This window comes from Gadus macrocephalus, chromosome 9, assembly GCF_031168955.1.
Source record: "Gadus macrocephalus chromosome 9, ASM3116895v1".
Classification (NCBI taxonomy): domain Eukaryota; kingdom Metazoa; phylum Chordata; class Actinopteri; order Gadiformes; family Gadidae; genus Gadus; species Gadus macrocephalus.
In genome coordinates, this window is record NC_082390.1 from 6,274,618 (window position 1) to 6,295,052 (window position 20,435).

At 41.2% G+C, this 20,435-nt stretch overlaps 2 protein-coding genes across 6 annotated transcripts; one reads left to right on the forward strand and one right to left on the reverse strand.

Moving 5' to 3' along the window:
• Window positions 1-2,071: 2,071 nt before the first annotated feature.
• On the forward strand, window positions 2,072-11,408 carry LOC132464213 (secretory carrier-associated membrane protein 5). 2 transcript variants are annotated; one of them, XM_060060485.1, is made up of 7 exons: window positions 2,072-2,243; window positions 5,333-5,401; window positions 5,625-5,744; window positions 6,593-6,749; window positions 7,166-7,267; window positions 7,745-7,862; window positions 8,622-11,408. In XM_060060485.1, exons 2-7 carry the CDS (start codon window positions 5,395-5,397, stop codon window positions 8,835-8,837), a joined length of 720 nt encoding a protein of 239 aa, XP_059916468.1. In that variant the 5' UTR covers window positions 2,072-2,243; window positions 5,333-5,394; the 3' UTR covers window positions 8,838-11,408. The 2 variants fall into 2 exon arrangements, with proteins under 2 accessions (XP_059916468.1, XP_059916467.1); XM_060060484.1 differs by lacking the exon at window positions 2,072-2,243 and adding an exon at window positions 4,229-4,399.
• Window positions 11,409-11,790: 382 nt separating this feature from the next.
• Window positions 11,791-18,783, reverse strand: LOC132464211 (ubiquitin-conjugating enzyme E2 Q2-like). Of its 4 annotated transcripts, none has more exons than XM_060060479.1 (13): window positions 18,538-18,783; window positions 16,929-17,033; window positions 16,690-16,812; window positions 16,545-16,601; window positions 16,248-16,403; window positions 16,034-16,118; window positions 15,671-15,731; window positions 15,484-15,574; window positions 15,325-15,383; window positions 15,043-15,091; window positions 14,819-14,914; window positions 14,600-14,666; window positions 11,791-14,510 (listed from the first exon to the last, which is right to left on the reverse strand). In XM_060060479.1, exons 1-13 carry the CDS (start codon window positions 18,694-18,696, stop codon window positions 14,479-14,481), a joined length of 1,140 nt encoding a protein of 379 aa, XP_059916462.1. In that variant the 5' UTR covers window positions 18,697-18,783; the 3' UTR covers window positions 11,791-14,478. The 4 variants fall into 4 exon arrangements, with proteins under 4 accessions (XP_059916462.1, XP_059916464.1, XP_059916463.1 ...); XM_060060481.1 differs by having other exon boundaries at window positions 16,263-16,403; window positions 18,538-18,778; XM_060060480.1 differs by having other exon boundaries at window positions 16,263-16,406; window positions 18,538-18,755.
• Between the last annotated feature and the right edge of the window lie 1,652 nt (window positions 18,784-20,435).

Here is a 20,435-nt window from a genome sequence, read left to right on the forward strand (position 1 = left end):
AATGTATTTCTCTGCTCTGATTCTTTTTTGTTATTCCTTCATCACAAAGTGTTATTATGTTGATGATGACGACAATAAGGACTATCGTATTATGATTGGGTTATTACTCTCTTTGAGGCAAGCTGAGCAGTGATGCTCCATATGTAGCAAGGGGGAAAAAAAAACAGCCCCCTGTCTATTTCCAGAAGGAGCCATCGAGGAGGTGAGCCATATAATGATATCAGCGTTGGACATGTGCTCTCCACCTTGGTTGCACATTAACCCCCCTGCACTATGACCTTCCTTTGACATTTGCACCAGCAAACAGGAACTAGCAACCCATTGACCTCCACAAGTATTGGGACATGAGCAGCACAGGTATAGAATTTTCGCTATGCTTTTCCATAGCAGGTGCAGTACCCAACAAAGCCCTCTGCACCCAGAACCTGATTTCCTCTGGTGGTTTAGGTGTTGCTAATTACAGTCTAGCACCATATGAAATCAGTGTTCTTGGCTGCCGGACTATCAGCAGGTAGCGCACATGAATGTTAATAAGTAAAGGCTATACATGTACATGTTAAGAAATGGATGTATCCCAAAGAGAAGCGTGTTTGTATGATATGATATGCTGTTGGTTCTGTGCTTAGTCTGTGTTTGTTGCAATGGATAGCAGCTCAAGGAGCAGTAAGCTAGCAGCAATAGGCAGGATTTGGAGGAAATTCCACAAACCAACAAGAATTTGAAGAGACAGGAGCCAAAGGAAATAGAGAATTTCCTGATTGGTTGGTACAGTACCAGCCCTGATGGTAGAATCGTGTGCCAGAACATTAGATTGACAGATAGCTGCTGGGACGTGGTGGCTGCTACTCCTTTAAGGAGAGCACCACCCCTGAAGCCAGTTCCCAAGCAGGCTCTAACCTCACTATTTGAGTAGCAAATGATGTCCTAAAAACACTGAGTTTGGGTTCCTCTTTCACATTGTTGAGACACATGCATCCTTTCTATTTAATTTGCATCTTCTCAAACCATTAATTAATTAAATAATAGGAAATCTAATGAATAAACTTAATTTGCATCAAGTACTGTTTGTAATTACCATATCACCTCAAGTAATTCAACGAATCATCAAATAAACATATCAAATAAAGCTTTGTTAAGTATGATGTGTCTTTGTGTGTGTGTGTGTGTGTGTGTGTGTGTGTGTGTGTGTGTGTGTGTGTGTGTGTGTGTGTGTGTGTGTGTGTGTGTGTGTGTGTGTGTGTGTGTGTGTGTGTGTGTGTGTGTGTGTGTGTAACTGAAAGGCTCCCATGACAGTAGAAAGGGCCACTATGCTCGTAGCATGATGTCAGCCACCATCCATCAGGTGAGTGACAGAAGTCCTGATTAAAGTGTAACATGTGGCCCTGGCTGGGAGGAGGGGCCCCTCCCCTGAAGGCCAGGGAGATGAGCTCCAAGGACACCCTTCATCTCATACCAGGCTGCCCCCCAGATGACGAATCTTCAATGTCAAGAAGAACGGTCGATCAATAAATGTGGATGGATTACATTTAGCAGCATCACAATTCACACTATTGTTTTTGTTTTTTAAGAAATTAAAATTATTATGGGTTTCAATATTTGATTTAGCACCACCTGCTTGGTCATGAATGGAAATGATCAAATCACATAACTTACCTTATGTATATAAACTGAGTTCATGTTTTTTTTGCTAAGAAGAAATTGAAAATTCATATCCTGCAGAAAATGCGTTGAGTGCTGTAGCACAAAGTGAGGTTGAAAATATTTTTTTAATAAAGCCACATAGATTAAGACATAAAGAAACGTTAAATGGCTTAAATCAAGTGAAGGGATTTGTCAAAAGTCTAAATGTAGTGAACAATGTAAACATGCACACCATTTAAATTTTTTTAAATGGTTGGAAACAAATAACACACCTGACAGCTGAATGAAAAGCGCAAAGCATTGCTAAAAATGCAGAAATGTAAAAGGAATTGAACTGAAGAATCGGAAATAGCAAAAATTGTATGTACTCGCCTTATGCTCATTTTCCAGCCTAATTTATTAAAAGTTGTCCAATTGGGCGGGAAAATTGCCCAATCTGGCAACGCTGTCTGAACGTCGTAAAAAGTAGTCCAATTGAGCGAGAAAAACTGCCCAATCTGGCAACACTGCCTGCACGTCCTCGCGCTCTAACCTCAGCCTAAATCAATGAGACCAACTGAAAACAAGCCAACATGGAATTGTGATTTGAAAAAAGTATAAAGGTAATCGAAAATCTGTTTTCAGATTATTCAAGATACAAGTGTGTTGATTTTTTAAACCTTTGAACGAAGGTTAACGATAATATGTTGACCAATGTACGTCTGAAGTGTGAGAGAAGGGGCGGACGGCTCCGCCGTCCTCCCATTGACATCCATTGTAAAAAATAGTATTTTAAAAGTAGAATATCTTAGAAAGTATGAAATATTTTAGAAATCTGAAAAACACTGCGCGATTCCAAGCTAATATGAACATTTTAAAATTGGAATGGAGTCTCTAGGTGAAAGATTGAGAAAGGAGATTTTGTAGAGAGAATAATAAATAAATAAATAAGAAAGAAAGAAACAAAGAAAGAAAGAATAAAACTTAAGAACAATAGTTGAGCGCTAAATGCAGAGTTCACCTAACTATAGCCTAATAAGTATAAAATATGGAACACATTTCCATCAGGCTGTTTGTATTGTGTAACTGACACAGTGATTGTTGTATTATATTATCAGTATGTAGGCCGAAGTATGATTTTGTTCATTGTTTTCATGAGAAATACGTAAAAATTTATATTTTGTTGATGTGGTATAGGCGCGTTCATCACTCGCTGATGACGCTCACGCTTAAGCGTGTTCCCGACAACGACAGTTCATGTGCACTGCGTTGGGAATCTAAAAGTTCTTCACAGCAGGATTTTTTAATCCAATGAAAAACATTCAGAACTAAACAGAACTTAGTAGGATCAGTTTTAAGTTTGCATGCCTTTATTTCCTTGATGCCTATCACCTAGGCCTACTATTCTTTTTGCTTTCCTTTATGAGAAGCACATACAGTATTGCCACTGTATTGAAGGCAACACTTGCCGTTATCTAAAGCTGGTTTACCAATACACAACGTTTACAACTGAGCAAAGTCGATGCCAACAGACGGTTACAACGTCAATCAATAGTAAAGTATGTGATATGATGGTTGATTATTTTATTTTGAGCAAAACGTTAATGTTCCGCGGCCGCCATGTTCATGCGTTGGAGTTTTTTCAAGATTTGGACAATTTTAATTGTAATATTATCTTTTATTGAAATAATGACTATAAAGTAAAGTTTAAGTATTCGCCAGGCCTCCATGTAGGCTGTCTAGCACGCCCCCTTGTGGAGAAGAACGAAGCAACAATAACCCAGACCGTGGTCTGTCCATCTTAAAAAAAATACACCAAATACCTAATAATATAGGAGAAAGAAACGCACTTTGAAGGTATACATTTGTATAGTGGCTCCTGTAAAAGCATCTCAAAGATTGTAGCACTATGACCTACAATGATTATTATTATTATTATTATTATTATTATTTTGGAGGTGGTAGTTTTTATTTACCCTCAAGCCCCACCAAAAGGAAACCCTAGTATCAAAACATAGAACTAAAAACCAAACCCTGATAAGATCCCTAACCCCAACCAAACACTAACCTGACCCTATAGGAAACCCTGCCCCTACAACCAAACCTTGAGCTTATAGCCTACTTAACTGTATAGAACCTAACTCTAAAACCTGACCGTGAAACCTAACCCTTCAACCGAACCATGCCCTAACCCCTTACACATACCCCTTAAATCTAACCCCAAACCAAACCCTAAAATCTCACCCTACAAACTAAACCCCAACCCTAACCTGACTAATACCAAACCCTTATCCTTCCCAACCCCTAAAACCACCCCCTTATACCAAACCCTAAAACCTAACCCTAAAAATTACCCCCCCCCCCCTTAAACCAGACCCTAGACCCCTGAACCTCAATCAAAACCCGAAACCTAACCTTCAAACCAAGCCCTAACCCTAAAACCCCTAACCTTTACTAAGTCAAGCAGTTGTACCACAGAACCAGTACCACAGTGTGGGTCTATTGGGCTGACATGAAGGCCCTCTCTGAAGCTTCAGCACCGTGGAGAGCATCGGCGAGGCAGCAGAGGGTGGAGTCTGCAGCTCCAACATCCTGATCTCCTCGTAGGAGGTTGCGTACACGTCACGTGACCGTCCTACTCATCCATTCCGCCAAGGAACAGATTGAGTGGATGCGAGAACCGAGAACAATTCCACGAATGCATTTCCTGCAAAATATCGCATCGAATTCAAGTCCGAACCGCAGAAACATTGTAGCACCAAACCGCGGGATCATTTAGGTAAGATAATTTTTTGGGAATTTTTTACAATTATACGGCCTACTTGATTTCTAGGGCGCGAACGAATGGTTGTGGCAATTCTATATTATTATTATTCGGTATGCATTCATCCCGAACGATCGATTCACCGAGTCACGAGAATGCAAGTGTTCGATTTGTTAAGCGTTCAAAATATAGATGGTATATAGGTCTACACATTCCCGGTCGCAGGCTGCTCCTCTTGAAGGACGCTGCTCCATTGACACCAGCCTGCACGATGCCCTGTATCCCATTGCAGCATCACGACAGCAGCCCTTTTGAAAAAATGCATTTAAAACCGGCTCGTTCGTCTATGAAACGATCCCTTCATCATCTGTCTTCTAAAAGATCGTCGTGTGACGACAGATCCCTCCTCCGATCAGTGAACATTACAATGTCCTTGATGGCCCGTGGTTGTAGTAGGCTATAGGCTACATACTCCATCCCTCGACTAGATTTGGGAGATTATTCGATTGAAAACAAAGCTCTTTTTTTATCTAAGGCCTGTGGGTTTACCACAACAGCGGTGGGCTTATACCAATCGAAGAGGGCATAATGATAACCCTCTGGTTATTTAAACAGCTCATAGATCTATCTGTTCGCATGGTGTCGAGAAGGCCATAGGAATGCAATGCATGAGGCAGCTCTTGTGCATGGTGAAATATAATGTATATGTCATATCGATTCTATTCTTAGTGTTTTCTACTAATTTTCCTATAACGTACTGCATCAAAGTGATATCACAGACATCAGTATTGGGTGTAGTTAATGCTGGAAAAAAAGGAAGAAATGTCGACCAAATGAAAACATATTCATATATGTGGGCTAAAGGCCTGTGTAATGCTATATGTGTGTTGTTTACTACTGGATCATGTGGTAAGGCATGGCTTTAACCAATTGTGTAATTCTCTGCAGTTTAATCCAACAAACTACCTAAAGACAGAAGTGGCCATTTCCACGAGTACACGACAGGCACAATGGCAGGTAAGCACAACCGTGAAACAATAATTGTAACAATATTGATGCTTTCCATTAAGCCTAATGTATGGATTTGGAACAGTACTGTTCTAAATACCTACACACTTGCAACTCATGTTAAGAATGTTAACCAATGAAAGTCATACGTGTAAATGTTGTATGTGTGTGGTGTTAAATTGACTTTGGCTCATCCTAATTTCCAAAAACATGTTGTGTTTGTCTGCCCCAGAAAACAACTTCCCACCCCTGCCCCGCTTCATCCCCCTGAAGCCATGCTTCTACCAGGACTTCAACGAGATCCCGGACCAGCACCGGACCATGTGCAAGAGGCTCTACTACCTCTGGATCTGTGAGTTTATCCAGGACAACTCCATAGTCTACCGGGCCTGTTGTTGCCGTTTTGTATTTAATGAGCCATTATGGATGATCTATGTTTATCTCAGCTTGACAACTGCTATCGTCCTGCCCAGTGTCGGCAAATTCTCCCTCGCTGTTTTCTGTCATGCAAAGCATATTTTTTGTTTTGCCCAAAATATTATGAAGCGTAAACAGTAGAAACATTCTGGTATAGCCAGCTTACCATGTTTCAGCAAAGACAGCAACATAAGATGAGATAAGATACACTTGATTGATCCGCACATTGATTCCATTTTTCTTATGTATTTCAATAAAGGCTGTGTGGCTTTTCGTTATTTATTTATTGAAGTAGCTGGCCCAAGAATCCTTAAACATTTGAAATATTTGAACATGTTTCAACATGAACATGAATTTTGAGGCCAACATTGTGTAACCTGTAAGACTCTCTTCCTTATGATTTCCCTGGATTAGTAGCAGATCAACCTATCATGGATTACATATGTGTAGAACACTTACATAATGCATTCAATATCTGTTTCATCATCACATAGGTTCCACGATTCTATTCTTGAACGTAAGTTTAATGTTTGACTGTAGAATTAACCTCAGCGTTTGTTTGCCTACTGTAGAGTACTTCTTGTTGCGTGTACAAAAGGTAGCATGTAGCACTAGCATATATACACCTAACCTAGTCATGTAGTTATATTCTAGTAGTAAATCTAGTAGTATATCAGATAGTGGCAGACTTACAACCCTTCTGTAGTTTTAGCTACAGATAACATATATGAACATGATCAAGCACACTTAATCAATTTGTCTTTCGGTTTTCGTCCTCCATAGTGAACAGTGCCACACTGGCCGTGAATCTCATTGGCTGCTTGGCATGGATGTGCGGTGGAGGCGGAGCAACCAACTTCGGCATGGCCATCCTGTGGCTCATTCTGTTCACTCCCTGCTCCTATGTGTGCTGGTTCAGGCCTATCTACAAGGCCTTCAAGTAAGTCTCCATAGGACTTACTCTGTGTAGTAGTCTGTAGTAACAGTCCGTTCGATTTTACGGTTTAAACTAGCATCTGTAACAAAGGTATATGTTATTCATAGCAGCGGTCTGTTATTGAGAAATAACATACAGAAATGGACCAATAAGAATTTAGCATTCCACCAGGCAATGCAGAAATTAGTAATAAAGTTGCAGATATGATGTCATTTCTAGGTCTACGTAAGCCTTACACAAACAAACAAACAAACAAACAAACAAATATTGAATTCCTTAATGTTGCTGACTCATTGCAAGCTTAATATGTAAAATAACATTTGCCATTCTAAAAAAACGATATCTCTTTACATTTCTTAAAATATGTCTCTTGCAACCCTTTGTGATATTGTTGTATGTCTGCTCTCCTCACATCGCAGGACGGATAGCTCCTTCAACTTCATGGCCTTCTTCTTCGTGTTCATGGCCCAGGTTGTGATCAGCATCATCCAGACAGTAGGCATCCCAGGCTGGGGGGTTTGGTAAGCACTCAGACCAGACACTGGTCTCTGCATTTCCCTGGTGTTGAGCCACTAGGCTCAGTGAGAGAACACTCATGATTAAAGGATCAAGTAATTATGTAAGAACACAACATTTCAGCTGTGGTACCAGTGGTGAGTCTAGTGGAGGGATGAGTGGAACCTGCGCTGTGTGGATGTTGTAGGGTACAATGAAAACATAGAAGGAAACACAAGACTACTTCCAAAAGGGGATGTTGTTATTGCCCTTCAAGATCAATACATATATTAAATATTATATTAAAAAGTACTAGGCGTTGCAAATCATTATGTGTTAGTTGGTTTGTGTGTGACATACACTGAAATGTGTATAAATAATAAATAATACCCATTCAAAATAGGCTTACAAAAGTAGTGTTGAATGTCGCACCATCATTAGGTTTGATAATGTGCAGTCTTGATTCTCACGCCTCCCCCTCCTCTTCCTTTTCTGTTCCCCAGCGGTTGGCTGGCCACCATCACCTTCTTCAGCACCAACGTGGGCTCAGCTGTGGTCATGCTGATTCCCACCATAATGTTCACTGCAGTGGCCGTGCTGTCTTTCATCGCACTCACCAGGGTACGGGCATCGCTAAATACCTCTTAACAAGATCGATGTTGGCCATGGCTGAAATGTACCGTCATACATCGGCATACAAAACTCGGATCAAGTTTCGTCGATTGTGTTGCAAAGGCTCCGCCTACTCTATTGTGAAGGCCGTTTTTCTTTTCAAAACAAACAAAACAAGCTTCCTTTATTCATACCCGGAGCAGGGTTTAGTGTGCCTCTGCTAGAAAGCTCTATTCAACTCATTCAAGCAGTGGGACCACAGTGGTTCCAATGCATGTACTTGTACACGTGCATACATCGTTTAATAATTCACCACTAGATCATTTACCGACGCTTTAAAAACAAAGTGCATCCCTCCCCTTTTTGTTTGGTCTTTGATGAGCAGAAACGTCTACAGTGTCTAACTCCTGCACTCTGATGAATGATGTTCTAAGAAATTTAACTATTGATAACTAATGTATATTTTTGATAAGGAATTATACATCAGTAATTAGGAAGCTGATAAACCATTATTGATCAATAATATAGGGGGAAGGGGGAGATTAAACAAGTTTTTCTTCTTCACACCCCTTTTTGAACGGGTATAGCAAGTGTTTGACAGTTTCCTTTCATTTGTGGTTTTCATTGTTTGCAAATATTACCTAATTCTAACTGTCCACTTGTTTCATCATTTTATTTTATGGTTTATTATTGCTTCTTTTTTGCTTTAACTTAAAAAATATATATATATATCTTCAATTCAATTAAACCCTCAATGCCTCTGCACAGGTCCACAACCTATACCGCGGCAGTGGCGGCAGTATGGGCAAGGCCCAGGAGGAGTGGACCACGGGCGCCTGGAAGAACCCCCACGTCCAGGAGGCCGCCCAGCAGGCAGCCATGGGAGCGGCCCAGGGCGCCATGCAGCAGAACATGCAGCAGCAGAACCCGCAGCAGAACCAGTACTCTGCCGCCCCCACCTACAACTATGACGAGCCCATGTAGGAGCGGGGAAGCGGAGGGGGGTGGGGACGTGGCGGGATGTTAGGGGCGGGGCGGGGGGGGGGTGTGGTATGGGAAGCCACAGCGGGATCGATTAAGAACACCATTCACAGTTAGACCCCCCCCTTCATCCTGACGATGTAGAGGCCTCCGTGTGAACGACACGGGTAGAGCAGTGGATATGCATAGAGGGGGAGGCCAAACGTGTCAGTCATACTTTACTGGGTTTTGTTTTGAAATCGACTGCTGGTTTTAAAGGGGGACAGGGGGGGGGTCGTCCTTTCGCCCCCTACACAATACTTAGGTTTACTGTTCTACAACTACAGGTCATTTAGTCCAACGCACTCCTTGAATGCTTCACAGTGGTAATCCGTTTTTTTAATCACAACGCTGTAAAAAGAAGAATGTTTAGTAGCATTACCTACTGCCAAGATTAGCATTTATTCTCTGTGTCCCCCCTTTAAACACGCGTCCTCCTTCTCCTTCTTTCCATTTAGTGAAAATCTGGAGTCTAAATTTTCAATTGTTAAAAATAGAAACTAGAGAATTTATTAAAAAACGTCTCAAATTTGCAATTAGTCTCTTATGAATACATTAAGATGTGTAAACAATTCTAAATTTTGAGTCAATACATATATATATATATATATATATATATATATATATATATATAAAGATTGACATTTCTCTTAATGTCTCTTATTATATGATGACCAAGTTAGATCGTGGAGATGTTCGACAGCTAGGCTGAAATAGGCTCACTATTTTAAAGCCATTTAAATGTGTTAATTCTGTACCAATAAGAATCGTTCTCTGTTCTCTATTCCTCTGTTTTAAAGCATCAATTACTTTCTCAGGAAAGTGTGTGAGTTGGTTTTAGATCTACATGTGAAGTCACAGTCTGTCATCGTCCTTATATTCCAGCCCTGTGGGCTATTGTTTTATAGTTTGAACCTCGTGATTACATAGTGACATGTTTGTCTTGACCGACGTCGTACACTGACTTTGTGTTCGGAGCAAGCATGTCAGGATGTAGACCAATGACAGTTGAGAATCCATCCAAAAGTGAGGCCCACAACATGTTGACGTGTGTAGTTCCTTGGATAACATTCCAAATTAATGTTGTACAGTTTGAAGTTGAGGAGTAACCAAGACACTTCTGCCTTCTGAATGGCAGTGGGGTACAAATAATTGATGTTGTGCGTGGTCCAAGCAGTGTATTAAGTGATGGATGTTATACTTGTTGACTAATTCTCTCTTAACTCCCCCCTAAAACCCCAACTGTAAATTATTACATGGCTACTTATTTCTCAACCTCTGGATTTTTTGGGCGTCTATGTATGGCTGTTGTTATTCCATGAATAGATGTAGTATGGTATATATGATAATATTAAAGGGTATAAATCCACTAAAATATACAATTTTGGTCCTAAAAACTAGAACAGGTGAAACTCGATTCTTTAATTTCAAGACTCTACGGCTATTCTTTGCAGTGAGTTAATAGTTAGACTCAATTCTCTTTGCTACCAAGTTGGCTTGGAGATGTGTTTTGAGGAGTTCATGATTATTACAGTAATCCAGTGTTAGGCTCGACACAGCTGTGAAGCGACATGTCGGATTGCTAGTTAATTCAAAACCTGTAAATTGTCTTGTCTGATTGTGCTGTGGTATATAAACAGAATCTTTATTTTTCCGTTTCTCCACTTTGTTGTTTGGTATAGACTTTGTTATGTGTTACGTATGATGTGTGAGTGTGTTTGTGGCACATGTCCTGCGTGTCTTCCCATAGCTACCTGCTACAGATTTAAAGCACCTTTTAGTTTTTTTAAAGAATTCATGCTTACACTGAGTGAACTTAAAACTGCTGATCTCAGTGCCAACCTAACTCGGCATGACCGCATATGCAGTAAAGGAATACAAACTGAAATCTATATTTAGAATAATACATGTAAGGATAAAATAATAAATGTCCTTTCCTGTTGGGGGGATAAGTGTATGAAAATGTATACGTGACCAGAAATATGGCGCTAATATTACGTTTGTTTAACATGCTGTGCTTTTAGGTGTGAAACTGAACATCATGCAAACGTCACATAGTATTTGCACCAACAACAGTACACAGGTGAATAACTCATAACTTTTACTCGCACAAAGTTCATCTGACGGTTATAAACAAGCCGGTAATAAACATCTGACATGCACAAGGAGAACCTGGTTATCCGTATGAAGTAAGATAATTCCAGACGTAAGAAAGACGTATTGAACCATTACACCACATCTAAACGCGTGTTAACGTCGGTACATTAACACACGTATTCTGTATTGACCCGTGATGTCACCGAACCTTCATTGTTTTCTCCCATCGACTGTGTGGTTTGATAGGTATTGCAATGTAAGAGATGAGTTATTGCCATGGATACAACACACTGTAAAGGAACACGATCCCCTTGGTTGGGTTGGTATGAGGAGACTGTGTCTCCAAGCCGAATGACGTAAAAAGGGAATTACATTTTTGTGTATGACTTTTGTATAATTTGGTCCTACCCTAATAGATATTAAACAGTTCTTGTTGCATCCTGTCGTCTAGACTCTTTAACTGCAATATCTCAAGACATGGGAAGAACACAGTATGTTTCAGTATGAATAATACATGAAAAATGTGTATATGAATTGGGTTACTTGGGTTAGGTTTTATTGGGTTAATTGCCTTACTAAAAATCTGTTGTTTTTCCAAGTAAAAGAATATTCACATGTTTAATGCTCAATAAAGTAATCCCATAGCAACATTTCAATTAATCCATAGAACAATATGCATACTTTTTACCCAAAATCCCTCAATTTAATGATCAAATGAACTGGCATTTGGCCTCTTTCTGTCATGAAGCAACCGTTACACTGCATTTGTGTCATTAATTATGGCAGCTTTTCAGAATACAAAAAAATAGATACAACAGCATTAATCTTAAAATTCTTTATTTATAAACTTGATGCAAGTTTACAAATTACTGTACATGGTCAAAATTATTTTAATGGAAAATGAAAATAAAACAAAAACCAAAGCATGCCAACAGTGCCAAACTCAGTCCATCGTCCCTACGTTGGTGCCCGAAAAATGAATTCACAAGAGAATGATTAACCATTTCAAATACACTGTCCAGTTAAAGAGAAGCGTGCAATTCTATTCATCGTGGCATGAGGATGAAGAGTGAACGACATTTAATTATTCCCATGAACCCGTTTTGGCATTTTGGCAAACTGTTATTGTGATCGGACTTGTAACAAATAGATGTTAGCACATGGAGCTGGGGAGATTTTTCAAATCATTACACTGCCTCTACAAATTGTATTGACTTCCATAGGCACATCCTTACCATGTGTGCAAACTGGTTACCAAAGCAAAAGGATCATTTATATTTAAGACCTCCCAGACTATGAAATGCAACCATACACAACCATAAACAGAAACAAAAAGGAAAAAGAAAATACTACAGTGGATTTCAATGAGCCATAGCATGGGTTACATATATGCTTATACAATCCCGCTAATGTTTGGTCACTTGATAGAGAAGAAGAAATGCTCTGCAAATGCCCACCATCTTATCTTATTTTTTACAATGCATGAAACACACCACAGGAAACCTCGGGTGAAATGGAACCCATAACATTAAGATTATAAAGGTCTGACAGTCAATTCTTTGAGGAAATAAAGGTCTAACTCAGACAAGGTACAGAGCATCATCTTATGCATCAAATGAACTGTGATCAGACCTTTTTATTTTCTATGCACATATTACCCCTCCATAACATGGTTTTATTTACCTGAGTTATCATTTAAAACAAATTGTTGCAGACAGTGTTAAATAACTGCAAGTGTTCATAAATTGATACAGTATCTGCCCTCGTTTTAGAAGAACCAGCATACTCATTTTGGGTTATATTGCATGGGGAGAAGGAGGTTAACGTCAGACTCGATAGTACAGGGCCGATTCGCCTTGGTTACGCCACAATGATCCATCCCATCGCTCACCGAGAAAAGCCAAACAGCGCCTTGGGGACACCCAGCTCATGTTTCCCTTGTGATTTTACGTTGTGTATATTTAATAAAAAGGTATCCTCAACTGAATGTCCAAATTAAAACAAACGGGGGGGGGGGGGGGGGGGGGGAGGAAGAGAGAGAGCTGACCCATTCCCCGCCGGCGGCCTCCAAGCCAAGCCAAACGCCAAGCTTCCTGACCACAGGATCTTCTCGCTCTTGGTCAAGTCACGCCATGGTCCTCAATAAAAAAAAAAAAAATCGTTTGAATAAAGCCGTTGCTGCTGAAATGACCCACGACATCAGGATCCAGAGTGAGCGGTTACGGAGCGGTTGGGTTTGGACAGAATCGAATGTAAGAATGCAACAGCAAGAAGAGCTAAAACCGTAAATCGGGCAAACCACTACAACCGTTTTTTTTTTACAGAATTGTTAAGAGTTCAACATTGTGTTGTGTTGGCGGGATTAGGCGAACACATCCCGGATTACTCTTGGAATCTTTGGAGAGGTCAACGTTGGAATCGCCAACCTACGCTGTTGGTCTCCCTGGTGGACAAATATGAGACGGATTCTTCTATCTTTGTTTTAGGCTTCTTTATCACTCAAAGATGGCCAACATCTGAAGAACTAGAATTTATTTGAATTAAAACCCCACTGCACGGTGGGTAAGTTCTAGAGAGATGAGCCCTCCACTTGTCTGAGGGAGGACACCAGAAAGACAGCATTTGCTGTCCTAAACCCTTATCTACAGCCAGCCTATTTGTATGCTCTTATGAAACAGGATGTCCATTCATTCGGCTCTAGTGAACACAAGTTGCCGTACTCTTAGGTACCATGAGGGCCTCACTCGACCCAATAACATTTGTGTCCGAAAAATAGCTTAAACCATTAGTTATAAAATGGCTGTATTTATCTGGGCAAACCATATTGGCCATTCACCCAAATCTTCCTTCTGAAGCAGAGCCTACATTACTACAAATTTCCACAAAAAAAAAGAGGGCGGAGGGGCGGTTCGATAGTGACAAACAAGTGGCGCGGTGACGTGTCTCTTTAAAGATCTTCCATAATCAACCTGTTTATATTCGGTCAGAAGCCCATGCTATGGCTGCAGAGGTCTGGGGTGTTGCAACTAAAAAAGATTGCTTCTCTTTGGGGTCAGCACTGAGTCCAGAGTTACGCCCCCACACCCCCCCTGGCCACGAGTCGAACGGCCAGTTTGTCACGCCCACCAGGTCGAAAGCAGAGGAACCAAACCAACACTTCTCCACGCCGCAGTAGAATGGGGAAATGAAAAGGTTTCGGGGTTTTTTTTTGGAAGGACGAACGATCAAGGACAGAAGTGGGACTAACATGATGCGTCCCTCATGTTATATCTCCCCCAGGGGGGGACGGGGGGGCAGAGTACACAGTCCCATGGTGGAAGGGGAGAGGGTGGGGGAGTAATACTTGTTTATTGAGACAATGAGATGGGGGAATATTTGCCAGTTGGTTCCAAGCGAAGAATGTTATATCCCCAATGAGTCAGAAGGAGCAGGGGTGGGATATTCCAAAGAAAAGCAAGATATTTTGACCTGCTGACACGTGTTCCCAGTGCATAGTGGTGCGAGGTCCTTATCCGTCCTCTTTGGGAGGTGTGTACCAGCCTGCAATCAAGAAGGACACAAAAACACAACAGCTCTATACCACTAGAACCATCACAGACAGAGTACAAAGTCATCCTAGAAGTACTTACCATTTTTTTCGTGAATCTGCACAAGAGATTTGTATGACTGCTGTGCTCTGGCAAGATTGTACTGGTTCTGTTGAAAAATAAAAAATAAATGGGAGTCAGGTTGGAGTGCTTGATATTGTTTACAGCACAGGCAATAGGGAGATGATCCATGAGCTTCTGAATATGAAAAGCATCCGCATGACATGGCAAATTAATTTATGAGCGCAAAAGTGCACGTACCTTATTGGCTCCAAACTGCACCCTGGCTTTTCCTTTGACAAGGGTGGCATTAATCTGCATGATGACAGATTCTATGGAATAGGCACTGCTCCAGCCCTTATCAAAGGGAAGAGAAACCAGGAATTACACCACGTGATGGACATGAACAAACAACAAACAACAATAGATATCATCTTATAAAGACAAATAAGATCGACTTAATGTAAAATAAAACATCAACATACCTGTTTTGTTAAAAGTTCCATGCAAAGGGCCCCTCCTCCTAAAACATAGCTGAAAAGGGAACAAGGAGCATTAGACAATAATAAAAGATTTCTTTAGTTTTCATCCTCCTCATTTTAAATCCCATGAGGAACATTGTCCTTATTTCCGGAAATTAGGACCACAATTCCAACTACTATTAATTATCTTGCCACGAGAGGTACCGTGGCTGGGGCATTCGCCTTGAAGAGCAGCAGCGAGAGCCACTGATAATAAACTACTGCACAGATCTTCAATGTACTCACCCACCGGAGAGCACAGGGGACACTACCCGCACGAAAGGGGGGTCAAAGGGAAAGTTATCCTGAAGAAGGAGGGGAAAACACAGGGTGGTTAGATGCCTCTTCGTCAAGATATGGGTCATCAGTGAATGTGTTTGTTCTCATTTCAACCGCAATACTCACTTTATAAGAGAAATTGAGGAGGATGTAGTCCACCCCCTCCTTTTCCTTTAAGACCTGCAAGTCACTATGCAGGGGACTATCAGGGTCTACCCTGGGGTTGAACAAGGAAGGAGGGAACATGTTAGACATGAGCTCGCTTGACAGCTTATAAGATATGGCTACGCTTACTATCCGCCGAAAAACTTACGTCCTTATTTTGACATGCCACTCATAAAGGCTGTCGTTGACTAGCTCCACTGAATAAATACCTACAAGGGAGACACAACAATTTTTAACTCAATATCAAACAATAAAACAATAACACTTGCCAGACAATTAATATTAGAATGTACGTCAATCATTAAGCAAACAAGGTCAATCTCAACTAACAGATTATAATAATTTTTACTCGTACTGTGCATAGATACAGATTATTAAATATTCCTATTACTATGCATTGGTCTCTTTTTAATATTTATTGTGGTCTTATACTACTGCACCCAATGACACCCACATTTCTCATCTGGGATCGATACAAAGGATCAATAATGGAGCAGGTCTGCGCGCTCACCTGTCTTGTAACTTTGTGATCTGTAGATTTCCCTGAGTTCCTTCATGAGGCGGTCCGAGGCCTGTACCGAGCCAGAGACTGCACCCTGTGCCGGGGCACAAGATGACACAACGCACAATTCAGAACCACAGACGCCAATTAAACCTGCAAAGGAAATTACGCAATTTTTTGTGTGTAGGTGTACGGGAAAGCAAATAAAAAAAAGTGCACCTACCGAATGAGCACTTACGTTTAAGTGATCCTGCCTCTGGTTCTTGCGGATCTTCTCCAGGATGGCCAGGTTCTCCTTCTCGATGCCGTCGTCCTCAGACTTCTTGCCGTCGACCGGCTCCTCCTCCTTCATCTCGTAGTGATCGAGGTCTTCGATGTCCTGCTGGCCGGGAGTGTCGGGGGCAAAGACACACGGACACGAACCATTACGATCGACTTGGAAAAGCCGTATATCAAGACAGACTCAGCCGCTAATGCTGTGGATCCCAAGAGCGATCAGAGAAATGTAAATATTAAGCACCTCTCCCATCTCTTCCTCCTCCTCTTCCTCAGATGTCACCTCATCCGCTGGCCCGATCTGTTGTGTGGGCAGAAAGCACGGCGGGATTGAGAGGGCCGACGTTTAGAAGTACGTTGCATTGTTTACATCGGGGCGCCATGCCTACCTTTCGCTCGGGGTTGATGGGCCCAGCGGGAAGAGGCTGGTCGAGCATCTCTACATCGGGATGTTGGGGGAGGTTATAAAGCCGACAGAGATCACAAATGAGACGCTTCAGCTGCTGAAGAAGCTGTGGAAGGAGACGGGAATGAAGGGTAAGAAAATCCATGTGAACCGTCGTAGTGGATACGATTCTTACGTTTGCATAGTTCGGGAATCAAGTTTCCCATTTGGTTACAGACTTACCAATGTGCTGCCTTTCCTCACATCTTCCAGCCGCTCCAGAACTTCAGCCAGACTAGGGTCATCAGAGTCCACAAACCATATCGGCGGAGTAGAGGGGTAGGATTCCTGAAAGGGTGGGTAAGGCGGACAAGAACATTTAACAATGGTCAACGGTAACTGTTAGGTCATTAAAGATGTAGTGAATAATAGAAACTATACCCTAACCTAGAATGAAATACATATTGGGTTAATTCGGTATAATATGAAGTACCCACCCGAAAAAACTATTTATTAAACTTGTTGACTGCTTGCTAGAGCTGTTAAAGTCGATATGTTGCCGTAATTGCACCAATTATGAATAAAATTAGCTACTGCATTTGCTAAATTATAAGCAATCAACGGGATAATTACACATCTCTCTGATTGCAAAGCTGAATGTGGGCTTAGGATTTGTTTTGCAATGTGGAATAATCACTCTAAAGAATAACAAGTTATCCATTCTCCTCTGCAAACACTATGCAAAAGATGATGCTGATCGAAAATGATAAGTGCGTCACCCCACAAGATGCGTAGTGTCAGTGACATGCAATAGAGCCAGAGAGGACATGGACTGAATCTCAAGATGCATTCAGGTAAAATCGGGCTGCTGCCCAAAATATGTAGCCAACTTAACGTAAGCGCAAACATGACATCATTTTATTTTTTATTTATTTTTTACATACATTTTAAAAGCCTCGGCTATGTCAGTAAAGACTAAAAACCGGAACAAACATTAGACAAGAGGAGAGAGTGGCTTGAACATAAAAAGCGTCACTGATGTGTCCTGCCGCGAAAGGCTCCTAAAACATGGATGCAAGTTGCATGACCCTTTCGGTGTCATTCTGTGATTTTGCATTGAAGAAATCCAACCAGATCCTACAAGCTAGAAAGGGATTTTTCTAAAAATATAATTAAAACGGAGGATCCAAACACGTTACATGACAATAACCACAACAGTCATCCACCAAATGGTCATGAAACACAGTGGGATACGGATTACACGCTGGCGCACGAAAAGTCGATGGTGAATTGTAACGCACACAACACGATGTTTACATCTTTAACGATAAGACACACGACCCGTCACGGGACGAGTCTATTTACTGGAGGATAAACGCGTGTATAGTACAACTCTTCCTCCAAACATGTTCATCTGCAGCACACCGTCCCTCTCTCCGTGAAACCCCACTTATACAGAAGACCCATGTACACCAAATCCACCAGAGTGCGGGTTAAAAGAGCTGCTGTCGTGGGCCGACATCAACCCCGCAACAGCGACGCAGTTTATTTCCCCAGCTAACCAAACTTGTAGCGTCACATTTTCTAGCTAGCGGGGAGCTAATGTTGCTACACGAGAAGAGCTAAGGCACTGAAACGCAATGTTTTAAATGTTGTTCTGTCATTTTTATCCCAGGGGGGGGTCGTTCGATCTTGGAAAATTAACCAAAAAGGAAAGCGCAGAGGCCCGGAGCCCAACGAAACGAGGGGTAGAAGGTGTAAACAGAGCGGTGTGTGCGGTGTTTTCGTGTCGGCGGTCGATAGTCCGGGATTCTCGCTAGCTTATGTGCGCCACTCGCCCTGCCGCTCTTACCGTGATGTTGCAGTGGATGATCAACAGCTTTTCCCCCGTCACGTTAAATTGGCAACTAAGCTCATCAGGCTTCCAGTCTATAATTCTAAATCTTTCGTGGTTTGGGTCAAAGATTGACTCCAAAAACTTCAGTTCGGCCTTCAGCCCCGACACCGACATCTTCCACTCATCTCCGACCAGGCCGCGGGGAGAGAGGGGGAGCTGGGGCGCAGTGCGACCGCGCAGCCTGCGCACGTCAGCGTGAGAGCAACAACAAAGGGCTGGCTGGATGTTTTTTTTTTTTCTTTCTTTCTCTAACATTTCTCTAACATTCAGCTATTCAGCTATTTACAGTAATATTATTATTATTTCAGCCAGGAGCCCAGTTTGATAGCATAGACTATGTAATAAGGTTCGTCCATTGATTTGGGGGTGGATACAACAGCTGACTATACTTTTTGGATTAAACAATGGGTGATTTGATTGAGTGGCAATTTTGTTTAATCCTTATAGCAGATACAACCTATTCATTTTGCCAACGTTCATTGCTAGTAGGTCCCTGTAAAACTATGATACATATCCCTGTTTGAAAATATTGTTTGTGTTACAGAACTAGTCTGTCTGTGGTTCTGTCTCTCTATGTGTGTGCAGTGCACAATGGCTTGCTTTTCATTTCATCAACACAGACAGTAACCAAACCCTTTAACCAAACTACAGGGACAAAACCAAACCAAACAAAACACAGGTCTGTTACTGATTGGTCGAAAATAGTGCTAGGTGTCACCATACGGCTCTCACTATGCACTACATAAATACCATTGGATCTGGTGATATATATATTATATTTAAAAAATACTATTTTACAAACCAGCTGGTCAGAGTAATATAACTGCACGGTTTTCCTCAACACAAATATCCAGTGATGGAAAACCAGGAAGTCAAAGAAAATAGGTTGGGAAAACATTTATAAACACCTACATCTGAAGAAGAAACAATTATACAACAGTGAACACAGGGTATATGTAAGAATATTTATTTACAGATTTTGATAGGGACAACGATTATTTTCCTGCAGGATTTAGAAGAAAATAAACGTTTTCTATTGCGACATATGAAAGATCCCACATTGAAAAATGTCATCCAGAATCGGCCAGTAGCCAAATAATGCCAATGTATTCATGTATGTGTCCCTGACCCCCCTCCAGCGAGTCTAGTAGTTATTCCACCAATCTTTTGTGTGCATATTTTTGAGGCCAAATCAACAAATTACCTATCTAACAGATAGACAGTGGCCGCCAGGCTGTCCATTCCCGTTGGTACTAGTGGCGTCGATCTCTAGTCATTTAGTGGTTTGAACAGAAGGGGGCAGTATAATGTCGTGTAGAGTCATAGTCTGCGATAGAGAAATTCATTATTATAATAGTCACTATTTATTAATGCATTAATAATGCTATTACTTTTTTTGTAACTATTTTTTGTCACCTTTCAACAATAATATAGACCAAAAAACATAAATTCCTACATGCACTAATGTAGCTTTATAACTTCAACTTTCTTCTTTCTTTTTTAATCTATTTTTTAAAACCACTTGATCGGAGGTTTAGCAAGGTAGTATGTATTGGTCGGCTATTCCTTGGTTGTTGTCCCCACCATATTAGCCCAAAGCTGGTTCAAAGCGAAATAGGATTTAAAGTCTTCTTAAATCCAGAGTGGCTGTTGAGGTCAGAGTTTAATCAGGTGTACTGAGTGACCTACAGTCCTACACCATAGGTCTGCTATTCCTTAACTACTGTTTTAACCTATTTATTAATGCAAATGTACACACGTCACACCGGCGCGTCATAATAAAAATGTGTGTTTTGCATCATGGATGTATGTAAAGATAACCATTATTGTACACGCTCATGGTGGAGGCGTCG

What these genes read in the sequence shown, in the direction of transcription:
- LOC132464213 (XM_060060485.1), top strand. An exon ending in ATCCCAGGCTGGGGGGTTTG is followed by an intron (nt 7,268 to 7,744) that starts GTAAGCACTCAG and finishes TCTGTTCCCCAG; the next exon opens with CGGTTGGCTGGCCACCATCA. An exon ending in CTTTCATCGCACTCACCAGG is followed by an intron (nt 7,863 to 8,621) that starts GTACGGGCATCG and finishes GCCTCTGCACAG; the next exon opens with GTCCACAACCTATACCGCGG.
- LOC132464211 (XM_060060478.1), bottom strand. Translation starts at nt 18,696, where the DNA reads ATGTCGGTGTCGGGGCTGAAGGCCGAACTGAAGTTTTTGGAGTCAATC. An exon ending in CCATCAACCCCGAGCGAAAG is followed by an intron (nt 16,602 to 16,689) that starts GTAGGCATGGCG and finishes CCCACACAACAG; the next exon opens with ATCGGGCCAGCGGATGAGGT. An exon ending in AGGAGGAAGAGATGGGAGAG is followed by an intron (nt 16,407 to 16,544) that starts GTGCTTAATATT and finishes ACTCCCGGCCAG; the next exon opens with CAGGACATCGAAGACCTCGA.